Source organism: Aptenodytes patagonicus, chromosome 1, assembly GCF_965638725.1.
Source record: "Aptenodytes patagonicus chromosome 1, bAptPat1.pri.cur, whole genome shotgun sequence".
Taxonomy (NCBI): Eukaryota; Metazoa; Chordata; class Aves; order Sphenisciformes; family Spheniscidae; genus Aptenodytes; species Aptenodytes patagonicus.
Window position 1 is genome coordinate 131,319,144 of NC_134949.1, and position 17,797 is coordinate 131,336,940.

Genomic DNA, 17,797 nt, shown 5'->3' on the forward strand with positions numbered 1-17,797 from the left:
AATCATTATCATTTTCCTCATGAAGGAGCAAAATATTTTAATTAAAAGTTTTAATTTTTGTTAAAATTAAAAATTAAAGTTGGTTTTATTAATATTTAACAGTTTAGATTATTTTATTTCTTGCACTATACATTTAAAATTACAATGTGGTGACAGAATAAATAATACTATGGAAGGATGTTAGCTTACCGATTAAAACACCAGCAAGGGGACACAGAATATGTTTTACTGGCAAAATAAACCCCTCTGCGATTGTACTTAACCCACCTGCTAAATGGATTCCACAATAAGTGCATACCTGCGCTCATCTGTGGGGATGTTTAACTCTTTACAGCTGCGTAAAGTATAATTTTTCAGCCAGCAAGCAAGCAAGCAGAGAGGAGAGCTTTCCCCTTCTTCGCACTGCCTGTCAGAGGTGATTGCACCTACTCTCCAAACTGTTCAGTGATTGCTCTCAAGGACGTAAGACAAATGGATGAAAGAATTAAATGAAGCAGCGGAGTCCAGGGTGCTACCTCATTCAGCTGCTATGTCACGACACCATCATAAGCACTGACATGGGTACCAGATACACTTCCCCAGCACAACCTGAACTAACAGGGATTATTCCTCTGTGAGGAACCATCCCCTCAGGCTGGCACTGCTGCACACTCACATAGGATTGTGATGCATCTACAAAACGTTCCTCACATAGACAATGCTGTCAGAATAAAAAGTTTGGTTATGTTATGGTTATGGTTCTTCAGACAGAACCCTGTACAAAGAAACAGCACGTATGGTATGCTACTTTAAGTGCTTAGTGCTGTAAGAATTTTTGTTCAAGGCAATGAAAACATTCAACTGACTTAACATTCTTCTTGCCTTCTCTGGAGTCTCCTGACTCCTCCATTAAATGGAGGAATTTCCTTGGACTCTGATTGCAGTGACTGGTATTGGATGGGGCAGAGCCACTTGTTTTTACATCGTTTATTTAATTGTAATAGTTGCTTCCTCTCCCAGGTGGAAAGAAAGCCAGAAGCATATGAACTTGCAAATCACTGATTAACAGAGGAAACACAAATTGGACCTGACAAGAGGACACGAACAAAAATCTAACAAATGCCTGCTCAGATACCGCACTGACCACTTAGTAACAAACACCACAGCAAACAGAATCAGTTGCATTAATTACTATGCTGTCATCAGTGGAAGCTCTGAATTTCAGCACTGACAATGACAATATCCTAGGGTAAAGTCCCGACGACTGAAATCAACAGCACACCAAACCATAATCACATCTCACGCTTCCAGAAAAAAACAGCTCTCATTCATGAAAAGCACCAAAATACATGGCCAGATTTCCAAAAGACTACCAGCTTCCATACGCTGGGGTTAGTAAACCCAAGTGCCTCTGAAAATCTGGTTCCTTGCTTGCAAATTATAGCACAGTACCACTTATTATCATAAGGTTCCTCACTCGGTTTTACCCAACGCTATTCCTTTTCTTACCCACTTCATTCTACAGAAGTATTCTTGAAAAGCCCGGGGTTGCTCCTGCCAAGTAATTCACCACCTGGCAACCAACAGCTGATGCTCTCGGCGTGCCCCGGGAACGACCTGCAGCGCTCTGCTCCCAGAGCCCTGCCCCAGCAGCGGGACCGCATCCCGCACGCCCTGTGCCCCCCACTCCCTCTTGCAGAAGATGCATCTTTTATTTTAGGGGAGGAGCGCTGCGGAGAAACAGCTACCAGAGAAAGCTCCCCCGGGGCTCTTCCTGAAGCGTGACCCCAAAGTGCAAGCTGGAAAAGGCGTTTTTCTCTTTTTTTTTTGTTGAGAGCCCCGGTAGCGGTGCATCCCCCTCTGCCGCGGACCAGAGGCGAGGGCATTGCCCTGCCTCGGCAGCAGCGCGGGGCGGGACGCCGGGGTGCCAGCCCGAGGCGCCGCCGCCAGGGGACCCGACGGCGGGGCCGGTCCCCCCGGGGATGACCCGCCGCCCCCGCCCTTACCTCCATGCCCAGCCGCTGCTTCAGCACCAGGGCGGCGCACAGGTAGCCGGCGCGGCCGACGAAGAGCTCGTCGGAGCCGCACTCGAGGAAGGAGAGCGGGGCGCAGACCTCGCTCAGCTCCCGGAACTTGCCCAGCGGCCGGGCGAAGTCGGGCAGCCCCAGGGCGCGGTAGACCAGCGCCGCCACCGCGTACACCCCGGCGCCGCCCAGCAGGAAGGCGGCGCGGGTGTCGGCGTCGGCCTCGCCGCCGCCCTCCTGGTAGCGCAGGCAGGCGTCCACGACGCGGCGGGCCGCTCGCAGGTAGGCGTCCCGCGACGGCGCGAAGAGCGGGCACTGCGCGACGTGGTAGAGCATGTAGGCCACGCCGGCCACGCCGCCGTACAGCCCGCCCTGGCAGCCGCGGGGGCCGCCCAGGGGCGGCAGCTCCCGAAGGATCCGCTCGATGGTGGCCGTCACCAGCGGCACCGCCGCCTCCCTGTCCGGGGCCGCCGCCGGGCTGCCCGGGTAGTCATCGAAGCGGTTGGCGAAGCAGCGCTGGCTCTCCATGCCCCCGCCGGCGCGGCGCTCTGCGCAGCGGGGAGCGGCGGGAGGGAGCGAGCGGGGAGCTGCCGGGGGAGGGGGCGGGGGAGCGGGGAGGAGGGAGCGCAGGGGAGGCGGGAGGGAGCGGGAGAGGCGGGAAAGGGGCGCCCCCACTGACGCCCGCCGGCGGTTGGGGAGGGTGCGCGGCGGTGCCCGTGAGGGGAGGCGGGCGCTGCCGAACCGCCGGGAGCGGAGGCTGGGGCGAGACCGGCCGGTCGCGCCGGCAGCGCCGGGGACGGGTCTGCCACAGGGCGGCACCGCCTCCCCCACCCCGGGGCGGAGCGGCTGCCGCTGCCCCCCTCAGCGCCCCTCTGCTCGGGGGCGGTAGGCCGCCGCCCCACCTGAGCTCAGCGAGCGCTTCCGAAGCGGCCGCTGAACTGTCGAAGAGGTAGCTGTGACTGACCCGGATTTCCAGAGCGCTGAGCCGAGCCATGGGGGAGGCCGGCCCGGTTCTCGCGTCCGGCTCGTCTGCAGATCCCCGAGGAAAAAGGGTTTATTGGGTTTTTCATCCTCCCGCCCCACTGCTGCCGGAAGATTTGGCTCAGGGATGAGTGCCGGGCCTGCAGGAGAGATCCAGGGGCGGGAAGGATGGCCAGAGGGCTGCTGAGTTATTCCGGGCTGTGGAACAGCTCCTTGGGGGCTGCTGCAGCCAAAGCCGAAGGGTGTAGCCAAATCCAAACGAGGGCAGCCTGGGGCCGGTTTACATGGAAAGCTAAGCAAGTCGCCAGCAGACCAGCAATGGCACAAGGCCATCTTTGGCCCCGTTCCTTCATGCATGAGCCAAGCAGAGCTTATGAGGGACAGAAAATTTAGGCCACTGAATAGATTCCTAGTTAAAGGAAAAAAAAGAAGGAAAATCTTGAAGCAGATACTAAGAGCAGCTCTTACATGATACGAACACGCAGTTGTCACATCTTCCCCTGACCATGTGAACTTGTGCAGCATAAGTGAATTTGTCATCAAAGATCCATGACTGACGGTCACCTGGTGGTTTCTGGTACTTTCTCTGGAGATGCAGCCTCCATAGTTGAGGGCCTCCCCAAAGGAAGGTGGAAGGAGCAGCTTGCTGGAGGCTCCAGCCAGTAGCCAGCAGCTGGAACAGCAGTAGCAAGAGCCAAAGCACTGTCCTTTGGATGTTGAAAGACCTTACTAGAGTTGTGGCTGGCTTTTCTCTGCTTCATGCCGGCTGCTTGTTTCAGCCCTCTTCCTGCCTCCCCCTCAAAGTACCTTCAACTCTCTGCAGCTCCTCACTTGCACTTTGACACCCACTTTTCATTTCAACTCACCCATCCTTTTTCTTTCCCTCCTTTTTTTGGGTTTATGATCTCCTCAGAGACATTTGCTTCCACCCTCTGATTTTGGTTTCTACACTTTCCTTCAGTGCATTTTTGCCATGTTTATGTACATTCCAGGTACTACCTACTATGCTTGTACACTGTTCCTTAAAGCCCCATTTTTTGGCTTATTCACAACTGTACCATATGTGGTTTCTGCTGCGCAGATCTTGGCGATCTAGAGCATTGAAAATGTGAAAATGCCCTACCAATGGTAGGACATCTCATTCATATATTATTTTCTGTTATAAACTGGCTTCTGTTGGCCTGTTGATAGGGTTCAGGATTTTCCAGCATAATTTCTGTTGGTTGTAGAGAAGCGTGTTCCCTAAGTGCTCTTTTAAGTGAAAATATGGGAGTTTTATTTTTCATTCTGACACCATTTATTCCACATTTTGGGGATGCTTGCTTCATCTTTTCAATCTTTTTTCCACATTAAAAGGGCTGGCATTTTCCTGCAGTCTTTTGGGGTGGGAGGTGTCTCAGACACGGTCTTCCCGTTGATGTGAAGGAATCCTCTCACTGGAGCTGCTTGTCTCCCTGCACTGAAAGTAACCGAGCGAGTAACCTTGGCGCAGGCACCTCTTTTTGAGAACCTCAGCAAGGGGAAATGGATCTCTGCCAGTTTCAGCAGCAAAGGATTTAAGAAAAATACAGACTTCGTAAGAAAATCAGTTGGGTTAGCAACACTTTTCTATATGAGGGTCAAATAAGCCTGCTACAGTTTTTTTTCAAAAAGGAGTCAGTAATGACATGCTGAAAAGGAACATCTTCCATGCTCTGGAGAGTCTTGACAAAGTAAAGAGTGCTTAGCCACTGTAGGGTTAGCAGATGTCATACAGCAATCAAGCAAGAGATGAGGATGACTGTTTCTGCTGTACTTCTTTTATATGAGAGTATTAAACCACCAATGCCAAAAGGAGAGCTAAATTAAAATTACACATATGCTTCTTACAACTGTAAAAAAATTAAGTCTTAAACTGCTCATGTTTTCATGTACAAGTGTTTTATGCTTTTAGACAGGATGTGTTCTGTATCTTTTTCACTCAACCAAGTGTAGATGCAGGCCTGGTAGGAATGGAAGAGAAGTAGGGGTGATTCTCAGATGTAGATCATGTGTCTCTCGTCAGATCATCCTTTGAGGTTTGCCCTTCTCTTGGGTCCCAGAGTAAGTGTGGGCCTCCAGTGTATGGCTTCAGTTTGAGAAAAATGTGAATTCCCCCCTCTCGCCCCTCTGCACTGCTGCAGCTCCCTGGTTTGTGCTCCCTGCGCATGCCATGCCTCCTCTTTGGCTCTGTAAATCTGATGCAGCAAGCCAAGGAGATGGAAACAAATTATGGATTGTACAAGGAAAGGATATAATACTGGCGTGGTGGGTGGAGGTAACTGTGGAGGAGGGAGCTGAAGCCTCAAAGCTGTTTCTTCTGTTCTAGTAATTCCATCATTATAGAACACCTATTCTGGAGATACGCTTGTTGCATATTGATAAAATGTAGACTCATGGAATAATTCAAGTTGGGAGGGACCTTGGGAGGTCATCTAGTCCAACCCATGCTCAAAGTAGGGCTAACTGCATATTGGTGTACTTGTTCATGTATGCTTGTTCACTGCTACTTATTTATTTACGTATTCTTTCAGGGAATCCATGCCGTCTGATACTTCCAACAGAGCACAGTAGCCTGTCTGCAGTTGTAGTGTTGGGACTGGAGGCATCTCTTAACAAATGTCTTACGGGTTAGTCTATCATTTGTCTTGTATACTTTTTACTGATGTAACAATTTAGTGTGCCTTCAGGATTTTTGGATACCCAGTATTCCACATCTCTCCTGAGCCAAAGGTGAAACACTGGGCTCCCATACACAGGCTGAGCTTCAGTAACAGTGTATTTAGTGGTGTGAACACATTAGCAGGGTTGTGCTAGAGGGTCTTCAGGCTGGTGTGAGCACACCGGCTGTGAAATTCAAAATTAGTTCCCACTCTACCTATTAAAATCAGCCATCAGTACCCCTTACTGCCCCGTATTGCTGTTCCCTCCCCGGAGAGCTTTGCCACTGCAGGTCAGCTTTGCAGCTAGCTCCTCTCGCTGCCTGTTTGGGCTTTGTCCTGAGAATCTGCACTCCTAAACGAGTGGCTCTGGGGTTTACAGGGTCACCTCTATCCCTGCCCTGTAATCAGTTCATGTTGGGTAGGCAGCTGGCTCTTGGGCATTTGGCAGAAGGGAATGAATTAGGCAGAGCTGTTTCATGTCCGCATTAGAAAAGAAGTACTTGTATTGCCCATACGCCCTTCTTCTATACCTTCCCTGCCGTGGGTTCTTGAAGAGGAAATTGTTGCTGTGCACTGCAGAGACCATGCTAGTAGCCAAAATACGGAGGAGCCTGACCAGGAGTCATGCAGCGGAGGCAGCCCCAAGGATTTCATAGCATTGTCGTTCTGTAGCCACATTGTCCCATCAGTCTCTGGTTGCTCAGTATATTCTGGTTTCTTACCATAAGTATTTTTCTCATTTTTTGGGTTATGCTATCCTGTTCTGTATGGGCTCCACTTAACGAAGCTACACAAAAGCTTTTATGTTTTTTGTTCCATGACAATCAATTGACAGTGATATGAAGACCTGTTCTGAAAAAATGAAGTGCTTCTTGGCATTGCACAGCGGAATCTCTTTTCCTCAGTCAATCTTTTATTCTGTTACTTGTGTACAGTTGATAATACAAACACAATTTCTGTGTGACAGAAGTGATATAAGTTTTAGTGCCTGTATTGCCATTTCATTGCAAGGAAAATTACACATCAGAAGACAAAGTGTGTTATTGCACAGAGGTTTTGCTAAATATTGTGTCAGATATTTAAATTATCCTACCTCATTTGAGTTCCAATGGGTATGCAATGACTGCTCTTGTGCTTTTACGCAGCAGACCTACACTCTGAGACTTGCATGTATTTGTTGTTAGTCAAGCTGGTCCATGAGCAGTGGAACTAATAAGGTCTGGTGTCTGACTAATTTGTTTTCTGCTTTCCATTATCACCATCTTATTCCCAGGCCTGTCCCGTGTCAGCATTTCTCACCTTGGTCTCTGCATCCCAGCCACGCTCTTCCCATTTGGTGTGAAGCATGTGCTGCGGATGGCTTGGGGGACTTGGCAGGTGCCTGCAGCTGGTGAGTGGAGTTGAGTTACCGTCGGCCCATGGTAAGGGGCTGCACTGAATGACTTTTTGCTCCAAGGGTGTGCTGAATTTCTGTCCACTGCTCAGTTTCATGAACCTTAGGAATTGAACAGGAGTTTAATTTCTTTGAGGCTCTGTCTTTATTACCAAATTTGGTTGAAATTGGCCAACAGATGCAAAATTATCGGGATAGTGGGAAATGCTGAATAAGTGGATGGACAGTCATGCATGATCATGCAAACCTTGCTTCATTAAGAAACAAGGCTAGAAAGTTTTCGGGGGGGTTTTTTGTGAGAATATACAGTGAACAACTTAATGGTTCTTGTAACAAGATACTGAAATTGTGGGTAGAGGTACTCATTGCTTACAGGATTGATTCTGCTTACAGAGTATCACATTTTCCATTTGGAGAGGTGGGCTAATTTTGGTAAGGGTTTCAGCATAGGTAAAAACATAGCAGCTGTTATGAAGTCTCTGAAGAGAGTATTACATTTTTCAGTATCTCAGTGTAGACTTATTTGCGATTGGTGAATCGCCATTTAGCTGTTGAAAAATGCCAGGGCTTTCTGCAGAGCAGGAGGTTTGAAATTCTGAGTTTTGTCTTAACTGGCAAAAATCCAACTTCAAAGTAGCGTTACCTTGACCCTATCCTGAGCTTTTTCCATAGGCATTGTTATTCCTAGCATTCCTTCCCTTGTCTTGAACCTACTCAAACTAGCAGGGTGGTGGAACTCTTTTCTCTAGACAGGTCTGTCACAATCCGCAGTTTCTTTGTCCAGCAGATTATGTCCAATTTTTTATGTTCAAGGTGATTTCTGATGAACCACAAGTACTCTTATATGCTTAGAGAGCAGTAGTTAAGCTGCAGTTCTCTGCATGGTTCTGACATTGGCTAACAGAATAAGGAAGCAAAAAATCCCACTGTGCATTCCACTGTTAATATTAAAAGAAAATAGTTATTTTTGTCTTACTAATTAGTCTGTCAGTAGAACATACATTGTCAATTCTAAATTTCCTTAAGTGCATCTATTCTACAATTGATGTCAGTGTGACTTCCAAGATTTTAATTGTAACATTTTTGTCAGAGCTGGAATTTGGAAGCATTTCAAAGTACAGGAACAAAATTCAATATCTGAAATCAAGTGGTGTTTTTACCTAAAAGCAGCTAACGTTTTTATCCATAATGTTTTACCTGGATTTTCTTCTCTGTATGTTTTGCTGTTGCCTTTGTGCTAGCTCATCTCAGTAACTGCTGTGATGCGTATGTTAGACTTTTATTAACGGATCATGCTTCTACTTGCCGGGGCAGAGACCTCACCCCGCGGGCCTCATCCCACAGCACCTGCAGGTGTTGAAGAGAGCTGGGGACAGTGACTGGGCCCACTGCAGCCCTGGGACCACACAGCCGCAGACACTGAGTAATAATACATGTTGTTGGAATTTCAGGCTATAAGACTAAGTCTGATAAGAAAATGTCCTGGGGTCTTAAATACAACTAATGATGATAGCGATGATAATGATTTTATGTCCTTGAGGAAAGATAGCACCTCCAGAAACAAGTTACCCTTTAATGATATGCTAGGAAGTTGGATACGTGCTAATGCGGACGGAAGATTTCCAAGTTCTGAATCATCAAAACTAGTGCAGCATTTGACCTTTTTTAAAATTTCCATCTTGGCCATGCATATTGACCAGGTCTAAATTTCTTAGCTTGACATATTTGAGACATTCATAGATATGCTGTGTGTTTAATGGTACGTACACACGCATGGTCACACACATAGAAATACAATATTGTCCAGAAATAAAACCTTTTCCAGATGGTTTGTTGGGTGGGGTTTTTTCTTTGGTCAAACGAACAAAACCATAAGACGGCTGGGTTTACAAAAATGAAAACTGTAATGTGAGACTTTTTCTGAGAACTTTTTATCCCAGCTATTTTCAGCATAACCTAAGGAGTAAAGTAGCGTAGGTTAGGGAACACGGAGTCATGCAAAATTGCACGGGTCCAGCTTTGTGCAAGTGAGAGCAGCCTGGTCTAGATGCTTTCATGAATCCGCAGAATACTGACTTCTCTCTATGGGATCCTGATGAATTATCCCTTACAACTGCAGACCTAGGAAAACATAAAATAACCTGACTTTGCATATATAGTTTTTCTCCACTCAAAGAATGAAACAGATGGCTTAATTTAAGACATAGAAAATAAATGAGGTTGATACTCAGGAAAACTGCAGTCACCACAGGAATTTTTTGGATTGACATATTTTAAAGCACAATTCTCAATATATTCACAGGATGAGAGAATGGCTGAGGTTGGAAGGGATCTCTGGAGGTCATCTGGTCCAACCCCCCTGCTCGGGCAGGGTCACCTAGAGCCAGTTGCCCAGGACCATGTCCGGAAGACTTTTGAATACCTGAGCATGCACACTCCACAACCTCCTGGGGCAGCCTGTGCCAGTGCTCAGTCACCCTCACAGTGAAAAAGTGTTTCCTGATGTTCAGAGGGAACCTCCTGTGTTTCAGCTTGTGCCTTTTGCCTCTTGTCCTGTCACTGGGCACCACTGAGAAGATTCTGGCTCCGTCCGCTCTGCACCCTCCCTTCAGGTATTTCTACATACCGATGAGATCCCCCCTGAGCCTTCTCTTCTCCAGGCCAAGCAGTCCCAGCTCTCTCAGCCTTTCCTCGTGTGAGAGATGCTCCAGTCCCTTTATAATCTTAGTGACCCTTTGCTGGACTCTCTCCAGTAGCTCCGTATCTGCCTTGTACTGGAGAGCCCAGAACTAGACCAGTACTCCAGTATTATTCTTGGTCTGCTAAATTTTAAGAGTCCATAACAGTTTGTTTGGTTTTTATGTAGATGCTGCAACTGAACTGCAAGTAGGTCTCAGAAGAGAAGATAACTAAGGAGGCCAGAGTTTTTAATTCTTAGGAATCCTGAAACAATGCATGGAGCACTTTTTTTTTAAATACAGTGATAATGTTTTCTTGGGAAAGTGGCAAGAACATTTCAAAATCAATTTCTGTTTACATTCATTTACAGCTCTTGCACTTAGTGCACCGTCCGTCTTCATTTCATTGCTGTATGTTAGTCTGATGGGATGCACAGAAGCTGTGCTAGATGAAGATTCATCTGTAGCAGTTTATGCTATTTTGCTTGTTCAGCATCCAAGGGGGAGGTAACAGAAATGTGAAATATATTATACTCCATTTGTTTTATTTTTTTAGTAGGAGCAAGCTTTATTAGTGGTTTGAAGTTATAAATTTAACTAATACGAAGTATTGTTATTGGACTTTGAACAAAAATATTTTGCATTATTTTTGCACCCTCAAATATGTAAGCTATGATCCAGGAAATGTTTACACCTGGGCTTTATCTTACATGTGTGAATAGTCCCTCACTGCTCTCAGTAAATACTGTTTGCAAGATCATGCTCTAAGATTGTTCCAGAAGGCCATTAACCATTTTTGTTTTTCTAGTCTTCAGTTTGCAAATGCCTTTTTAAAAAAAGCGAGAGGATATATAAAAATAATTCACAGCTTCATGAATTATGCAGGGCAACATTCTAGTTCCCTGTTGATAGGCAAAACGTTCAGGTACTGAGATATAAATTTGGATGGGATATTACAAAATTAGGCTATGATTCAGTAAACCATATGGGTCAGAAGCATTGCTCACATACTTTATATAAAGCGCATGCTCGAGTGCATCAGACCTGTACTGCTCTGGCACAGGATATAGCACATTTGCCCTTTCCAGCTTTCTGTAAGTTGAGATTTTCCTGAAGTAGGCAGAATTAAGGCCGTTTAAAGGGCATTTTAAACCTCTTAAGACTTCACAAAGTGACACTAGTGAATGACAGAAAAAACCCCACTGCCTTTCCACACAAACATGGTTATTATATGTTCTCTATGTGAGCCAGATGATCCAAGTTCTTTAATGAAAAAGGCAACGTAGATAAAGGAAATTATATATAAGTAATATTTATACACAAACATAAGTTATATATATATGTATGTATAAGCTCATGTTTCAGATTTGAAAATAAAACTTGGTCTGGTGAGTCTGCAAATCATTTTGAAATGGAACCATTCCTTTCTCTGATTATTACCTTTACTTTTACACCTCATCAAAACCAAACAAATCCAAACAGTTACACCTACTCATTTACTGCTTGGTTTATTTGCTGGTTTCCACACTGCTGCCGGTAGTCAGCCTTTTTTGTGTCACCTCATTGCTTTCAGCACTTGTGCAAAGAAGAAGAACCTCAACACTACTTTTTAGAATCACAACTGTTTTGGAAGAATTTGCCTGCATTTGCCGCCTTCTCTTGCTGCCTCTGTTCCCCTCTGTCGGAGTCAAATCACGAAACAAAGCCATCAGCTCTCCGCAGTCGGGCATTAATACACAGTTTGATGAGAAGCCTCTCCTTTGAAAAGGACGCCGGGCTCAATCATCAGAAGTCACTGCAATAAAAACTTTGTCTTTGTGCTGGAAGTGCAGCTGCTGATGGTGGCAGGGCTGGACTGGGCTGGCTTTCTGGATGCCCCACGTTTGGATGCTTGTTCTTCAGTGCACAGTGACTTTCACAGATGTCGGTGCTTGTTACCTGCTGTGGAGAAGTTAAGCCTCTGCATGTTAGCCAACGTACAAACTGTTCCCTCTTTTTCACGTCACTTCGCCTTCCAGCGTAGGAAGGCTCAGAGGCACACACACTGGGGTACTTAGTCACATTTTCCCATATCCACCTTCAGATTTAGGTTATCATCATGTTCAAAAGATGGATTTAAGTTTCAAATGTTTCTTCTGATCAGAACAACCCTACCTCAGCAGGGGATCTGACTGATGTTTTCAATGGGCTCGACTCCCATTTGCGTTAAGGTCCTGGATTCCCATTTACACCAAGGTCCTATTCTTGCGTAATGTTTCCTGGAGCTGCGTCTGGATCAGCCTTGGCTGTCACTCCAGTTGCTTTTCACTGCTTGGGCAGTTAAAAAAGATGGAAAACCAGTATATCCGACCTTGTTATGCACAGGAATTTTCCACTGGCATCCTCCTCACTGTTGCCACAGAGGGAGTTTCTGGGTGAGAGAAGACATGTTCCAAGCATTTTATGGCCCAGTGATGACTTCTTCCTAAAACAGCACCTAAAGACCATTAACTTCTGGAACAAGGTAATGAACCTCCTACTCTCCCACCCACATATCCCTGGCGCACACGTCCTGGGGCGTGTGGGCACTCCCTGCTCACTGGCAGGTGGCAGGTGGAGTGTGAAAGGAGCTCTGTGGCACTTGGGCAATGTTTTGCTGCCAACACATTATGTCCTTGGATCCCTGTTCTTCACCTTATGGCCCACAGGCATGACTGTTAAACGTATGAGGTTAGGAACAGAGGTTTACGTGTGTTGGCAGTAAAATTATTAGTTAATTCATTGAAGGTGCCCCTCTAACCTTTGGCTGAAAACCAAGATTTCTGAAAACGCGTCTCTGCCTCCAGCATGCTGCGGAGGGAAGACAAGTTCTGTAGAAGGTGCCTTGCCAGGTGCAATTTCTTCCATCACCAAAAACTCTCTCTGCCTCGCTTTGTTAAAAGTTTTCCCTCTTTGGTGCTTGCCTTGCAGGCCCAGAAAGTTCAGGTTTGTCTTCTCCCAAAGAGCAAGATCCCACACACAGGGTGAGGAGGCACTCCAATCATGGGGCAGAGGAGGTGGTACAGGAGCCAGGAAGGTGTGCTGTGAAACAGTGCTCCCTCCCTTAGTCTGTTTTCTCCTCCCTTAGCCTATTTTCTCCTCCCTTGTCCTGTAGGCCGGAGGAATGAGGGATGGCAGCTGGAGCAGCTGGCTGGGGCTGGGAGGTAGGTTTCATCTAGTAAGAAGGAGGACACGGTAAAGCGTTGCAAACAAGTGAGATGTAGCCACAGCCAGGGGAAGCGTGAGATGAGCCAAGTGTATTAGTGTCACTCCCAGTGTCTGGGAGTTGACAGGTCTTTCATATCTGAGGCACAAAGGTCATGTGTGGTTTGGAGCCTGTCCCTTAGGGTAGCACAAGCAGGATTGAAGACTTGAAATTAAGTCCATTTACTTTAAATAAATTCAAGAGATGCTTCCTTCTTCCAGCACTTTCTCCTCCATGTAGGCTGGGTTTTTATGATGTTAGGAATTAGTAAGAGTAATATCACTTCCAGCATGTGGCATAACTGAGATGAGTTAAGAATTCATAAATGCATTTGGAACAAACAACTCTGTGTTACTGAAAATAAGATCAGTTATGTGATTAAAATGAATGCAATCAAATTTGAAGCTTCAGGCACTGCAGCTAAACAAACTGATATCTCTAATCAGCAAACGATGTTCTTTTAAAGAAATTACAATTTAAAATGGAGAAACTACTATAAAACTGTCTTCTCTAGTGAACAAATGACTATGCAGCAATATTTACATAGTCGTATATAACATCTTTTAAATGAAATTCGTGAAGATTTTCTCATTGGACCTCACCAAAAACTTTGCACCTAAGACTTTGATACAAGGGAGACATCTGGTGAGACATCCCCGTAATGCCATGCCTCCGCACTGTCAGACGCACAGCAAGTGGAGCTGGGCTTAGCTCGCTCAGTACAGAATTCCTCAGTGGGCCTCAAACATACCTGTATATGAGACACATTGAAAATTCTTGTGTCCTGGCAAAAACCTGACTTCTCTCTTATAAATTGTCACTTGAAGTATTTATAACATTGACCTTGGGGACTTACAGAACTGGGAAAAGGGAAGGGGGAGGGGAAGAGGAAGGGGAAAGGGAAGGGAAGGGGAAAGGGAAGGGAAGGGAAGGGAAGGGAAGGGAAGGGAAGGGAAGGGAAGGGAAGGGAAGGGAAGGGAAGGGAAGGGAAGGGAAGGGAAGGGAAGGGAAGGGAAGGGAAGGGAAGGGAAGGGAAGGGAAGGGAAGGGAAGGGAAGGGAAGGGAAGGGAAGGGAAGGGAAGGGAGAAGAAAAGAAAGAGAAAGAAATCAACAAAGAAAAAAAAAGAACTTTGTGTTATATTTTATGCTTCTCTTTGACATCTGCACACACAAGCAATTTCTTGTAATTTTTACAATTTCCATGTTATTCTTTCCTTTGAGGCATTTTAATTAAAATCCCAATGATGTTGTAGGGTAGTGACGCTCTCCCAGAATTAAAGATGCATGTTATATTTTGTTTAAAGGCTGACACGTCAAGTGCTCTCGATTCTACATACAGACTACGGTTGTCTTGAAATTTGCTGTGTTTAATGGGGACAGAAATGAAAATGCATTTCATTTATTCTACATTAATGCTTTTTTACTCTAAGTTAATGCTCATGGAATGAGGTAAAACATCCATGTGACTGGGCCAGGCTAATCCTATGACTGAGAAGAACCAGGAACATAGACTGTTCCTCAGGCCTGTCCTTTGGTGCACCCTGCTTTTGCAAAGAGTGATCATGCTGGTGAAATCACTGAATGTGACTCCAAAGATTCTTGGTCCCGCTTCCAGCCCTTCTTTTCATTTGCAGAATGAACAGAGAGGTGAATTGATCCTCTGCAGGAGAGCAGCTTACCTGTTCGATAAAGCACAGAGAACTGGTATGCCTGTTTTCAGAGCCGACATCCATGAAGGTGTCCATGAGACCATACTCAGGTCTCTTGATACATGAGACTATAAAAGTGTAAAACTAATAAAGATATGAAAAGCTGATAATACTTGATTACTGTGGCAGTTTAGTCCTATAAGCATTTATTTGGAAGTGACATTTTTACTATTGGAAAACTCTGCCTGTTTTAACACATATTTTTAAACGCACAACTTTGGCTGTATGCCTCTGTACAAACACAAAGGCGGAGTGAAAAAATAAAGCCAATCCTAAGTTTACTGTGACATTTGTGTGAGACACTTAGATAAATGGTTTCCCTTTTGTTCCATTTTCTACTTTTGAATTGCTGGAAACATTTTTGGTAACCACACATGAGAAATATTGATGGCACTATATTCTTTTGCACCCATTAGAAATTGAGCAACTCAATGAAAATCCATCAGAATGGCTTATCCTGTGCTGCAGACTTATCTGTTGTGAGATCTGATGTCCATATTCTACCATTTATCAGCAGTCCTGGCTAACCGGGGAGGTCCCAGTTGACTGGAGGTTAGCAAATGTGACACCCATCTACAAGAAGGGCCAGAAGAAGGATCCAGAGAACTACAGGCCCATCAGTCTGGCCTCGGTGTTAGGGAACGTTATGGAGCAGATCATCCTGAGTGCCATCACGCTGCACGTACAGGACAACCACGTGATGAGGCCCAGTCAGCATGGATATATGAAAGGCAGGTCCTTCTTGACCAACCTGATCTCCTCCTATGACCAGGTCACCCGCCTAGTGGATGAGGGAAAGGCTGTGGATGTGGTCTGCCTGGACTTCAGTAAGGCCTTTGACACCGTCTCCCACAGCATTCTCCTCGAGAAGCTGGCGGCTCACGGCTTAGACAGGTGTACTCTGCACTGGGTCAAAAACTGGCTGGACGGCCGGGCCCAGAGAGTTGTGGTGAATGGAGTTACATCCAGTTGGCGGCCGGTCACGAGCGGTGTTCCCCAGGGCTCAGTTTTGGGGCCGGTCTTGTTCAATATCTTTATCAATGGTCTGGACGAGGGGATTGAGTGCACCCTCAGTAAGTTTGCAGACGACACCAAGTTGGGCGGGAGTGTTGATCTGCTCGAGGGTAGGAAGGCTCTGCAGAGGGACCTGGACAGGCTGGATGGATGGGCCCAGGCCAACTGTATGAGGTTCAACAAGGCCAAGTGCCGGGTCCTGCACTTCAGCCACAACAACCCCATGCAGCGCTACAGGCTTGGGGAAGAGGGGCTGGAAAGCTGCCTGTCGGAAAAGGACCTGGGGGTGCTGGTCGACAGCCGGCTGAACATGAGCCGGCAGTGTGCCCAGGCGGCCAAGAAGGCCAATGGCATCCTGGCCTGTATCAGAAATCATGTGGCCAGTAGGAGTAGGGAAGTGATTGCCCCCCTGTACTCGGCACTGGTGAGGCCGCACCTCGAATACTGTGTTCAGTTTTGGGCCCCTCACTACAAGAAGGACGTTGAGGTGTTAGAGCGTGTCCAGAGAAGGGCAACGAGGCTGGTGAGGGGTCTGGAGAACAAGTCTTATGAGGAGCGGCTGAGGGAACTGGGGTTGTTTAGCCTGGAGAAAAGGAGGCTGAGGGGAGACCTCATCGCTCTCTACAACTGCCTGAAAGGAGGTTGTAGTGAGGTGGGTGTTGTGGTTTAACCTGGCAGGCAGCTGAAAACCACACAGCTGTTCGCTCACTCCCCTGCAGTGGGATCAGGAAGAGAATCGAAAAAATAAAGGTAAAACTCGTGGGCTGAGATAAAGACAATTTAATATGATAGAAAAGGAAGGGAAGATAATAATAATGATAAAAGAATATACAAAACAAGTGATGCACAATGCAATTACTCACCACCTGCTGACCGATGCCCAGCCAGTTCCCGAGCAGCGGACCCCTGAGCAGCGGACCCCCCTCCCGCTTTTCCCCTAGTTTATATCCTGAGCATGACGTCACATGGTATGGAATATCCCGTTGGTCAGTTGGGGTCAGCTGTCCCAGCCGTGTCCCCTCCTGACTTCTTGTGCACCTCCAGCCTCCTCGCTGGTGGGATCGTGTGAGAAGCAGAAAAGTCCTTGACTAGTGTAAGCACTACTTAGCAACAACTAAAACATCGGTGTGTTATCAACATTGTTCTCACCCTAAATCCAAACCACAGCACTGTACCAGCTACTAGGAAGGAAATTAACTCTATCCCAGCTGAAACCAGGACAGTATCCACCCCTTATTCTATACCATCTACGTCATGCCCAGGTCCCCACACTTTCCAATACATCCCAATTAATTGCCATCACCTTTCCTGTCTTTTGATATATACACACAGATATCATTCCCTTAGCCTATGGGCCATCCCTCTGAAATGTCCGTTGAGTTCATTTAGTCCATGACTTTGGGCTCCATCTGTCATAACAGTCCTTCAGGGCAGGAGAGATGGTGTGTGGTGTTGGAGTGTTGCATGCTGAAGCCACTTCTGGTTCCATCACCGCTGCACTTGTCTGGTTCTATCATTGCTGCACTTTGCTCAGTTTCATCAAAATTCATTCTTAATGAATCTAGGTGATTCTTACTGTAATACCATTGATATGGCATATAGCCAACATAGAAGTGATGATATGCAGTATTATATAGCAGTTAACATCATACAGTTCAAATCATTCACTATTCTCACCTAAAATCAAATCCCCTTGAGGTACACATTGGACTTCCCCACCCTCCCGCATTACCTACCAAGTGCACCCAGGTCCTTGAGCAAAAGCAATCCCATGGATGGGTTTGCCTTTGCCCGAGGCAGGAATAACCCAGACTGTCTTCCCCAGCATATTTTTTACGTGCACTACAGGGACTTTATCCCCATCTACAGTACATAAAGGTTTTGATTGGGCAGGGCCAGCTTGATTGGCAGATCCCCTCGTGTTGACTAACCAGGTGGCCTTTGCTAAATGTGTCCCCCAATGTTTGAACGTCCCGCCACCCGTTGCTCTCAGTGCAGTCTTTAACAGTCCATTGTACCGTTCAATTTTCCCAGAGGCTGGTGCATGATAGGGGATGTGATACACCCACTCAATGCCGTGCTCTTTGGCCCAGGTGTCTATGAGGTTGTTTCGGA

The 17,797-nt window shown here is 46.5% G+C and overlaps 1 protein-coding gene and 1 long non-coding RNA gene across 2 annotated transcripts in view; one reads left to right on the top strand and one right to left on the bottom strand.

Moving 5' to 3' along the window:
• Window positions 1-2,542, bottom strand: part of LANCL3 (LanC like family member 3) — a 40,307-nt gene extending 37,765 nt beyond the window's left edge. Inside the window, exon 1 of the mRNA XM_076355635.1 lies at window positions 1,986-2,542. Within this exon, the coding sequence (XP_076211750.1) occupies window positions 1,986-2,531 (546 nt within the window). The 5' untranslated portion in view covers window positions 2,532-2,542. The remainder of the gene's footprint in view (window positions 1-1,985) is intronic.
• Window positions 2,247-7,073, top strand: LOC143168800 (uncharacterized). Its single transcript, XR_012996782.1, has 3 exons — window positions 2,247-2,285; window positions 5,537-5,632; window positions 6,939-7,073. It is a non-coding gene; the product is annotated as an uncharacterized LOC143168800 (long non-coding RNA).
• Window positions 7,074-17,797: the final 10,724 nt, after the last annotated feature.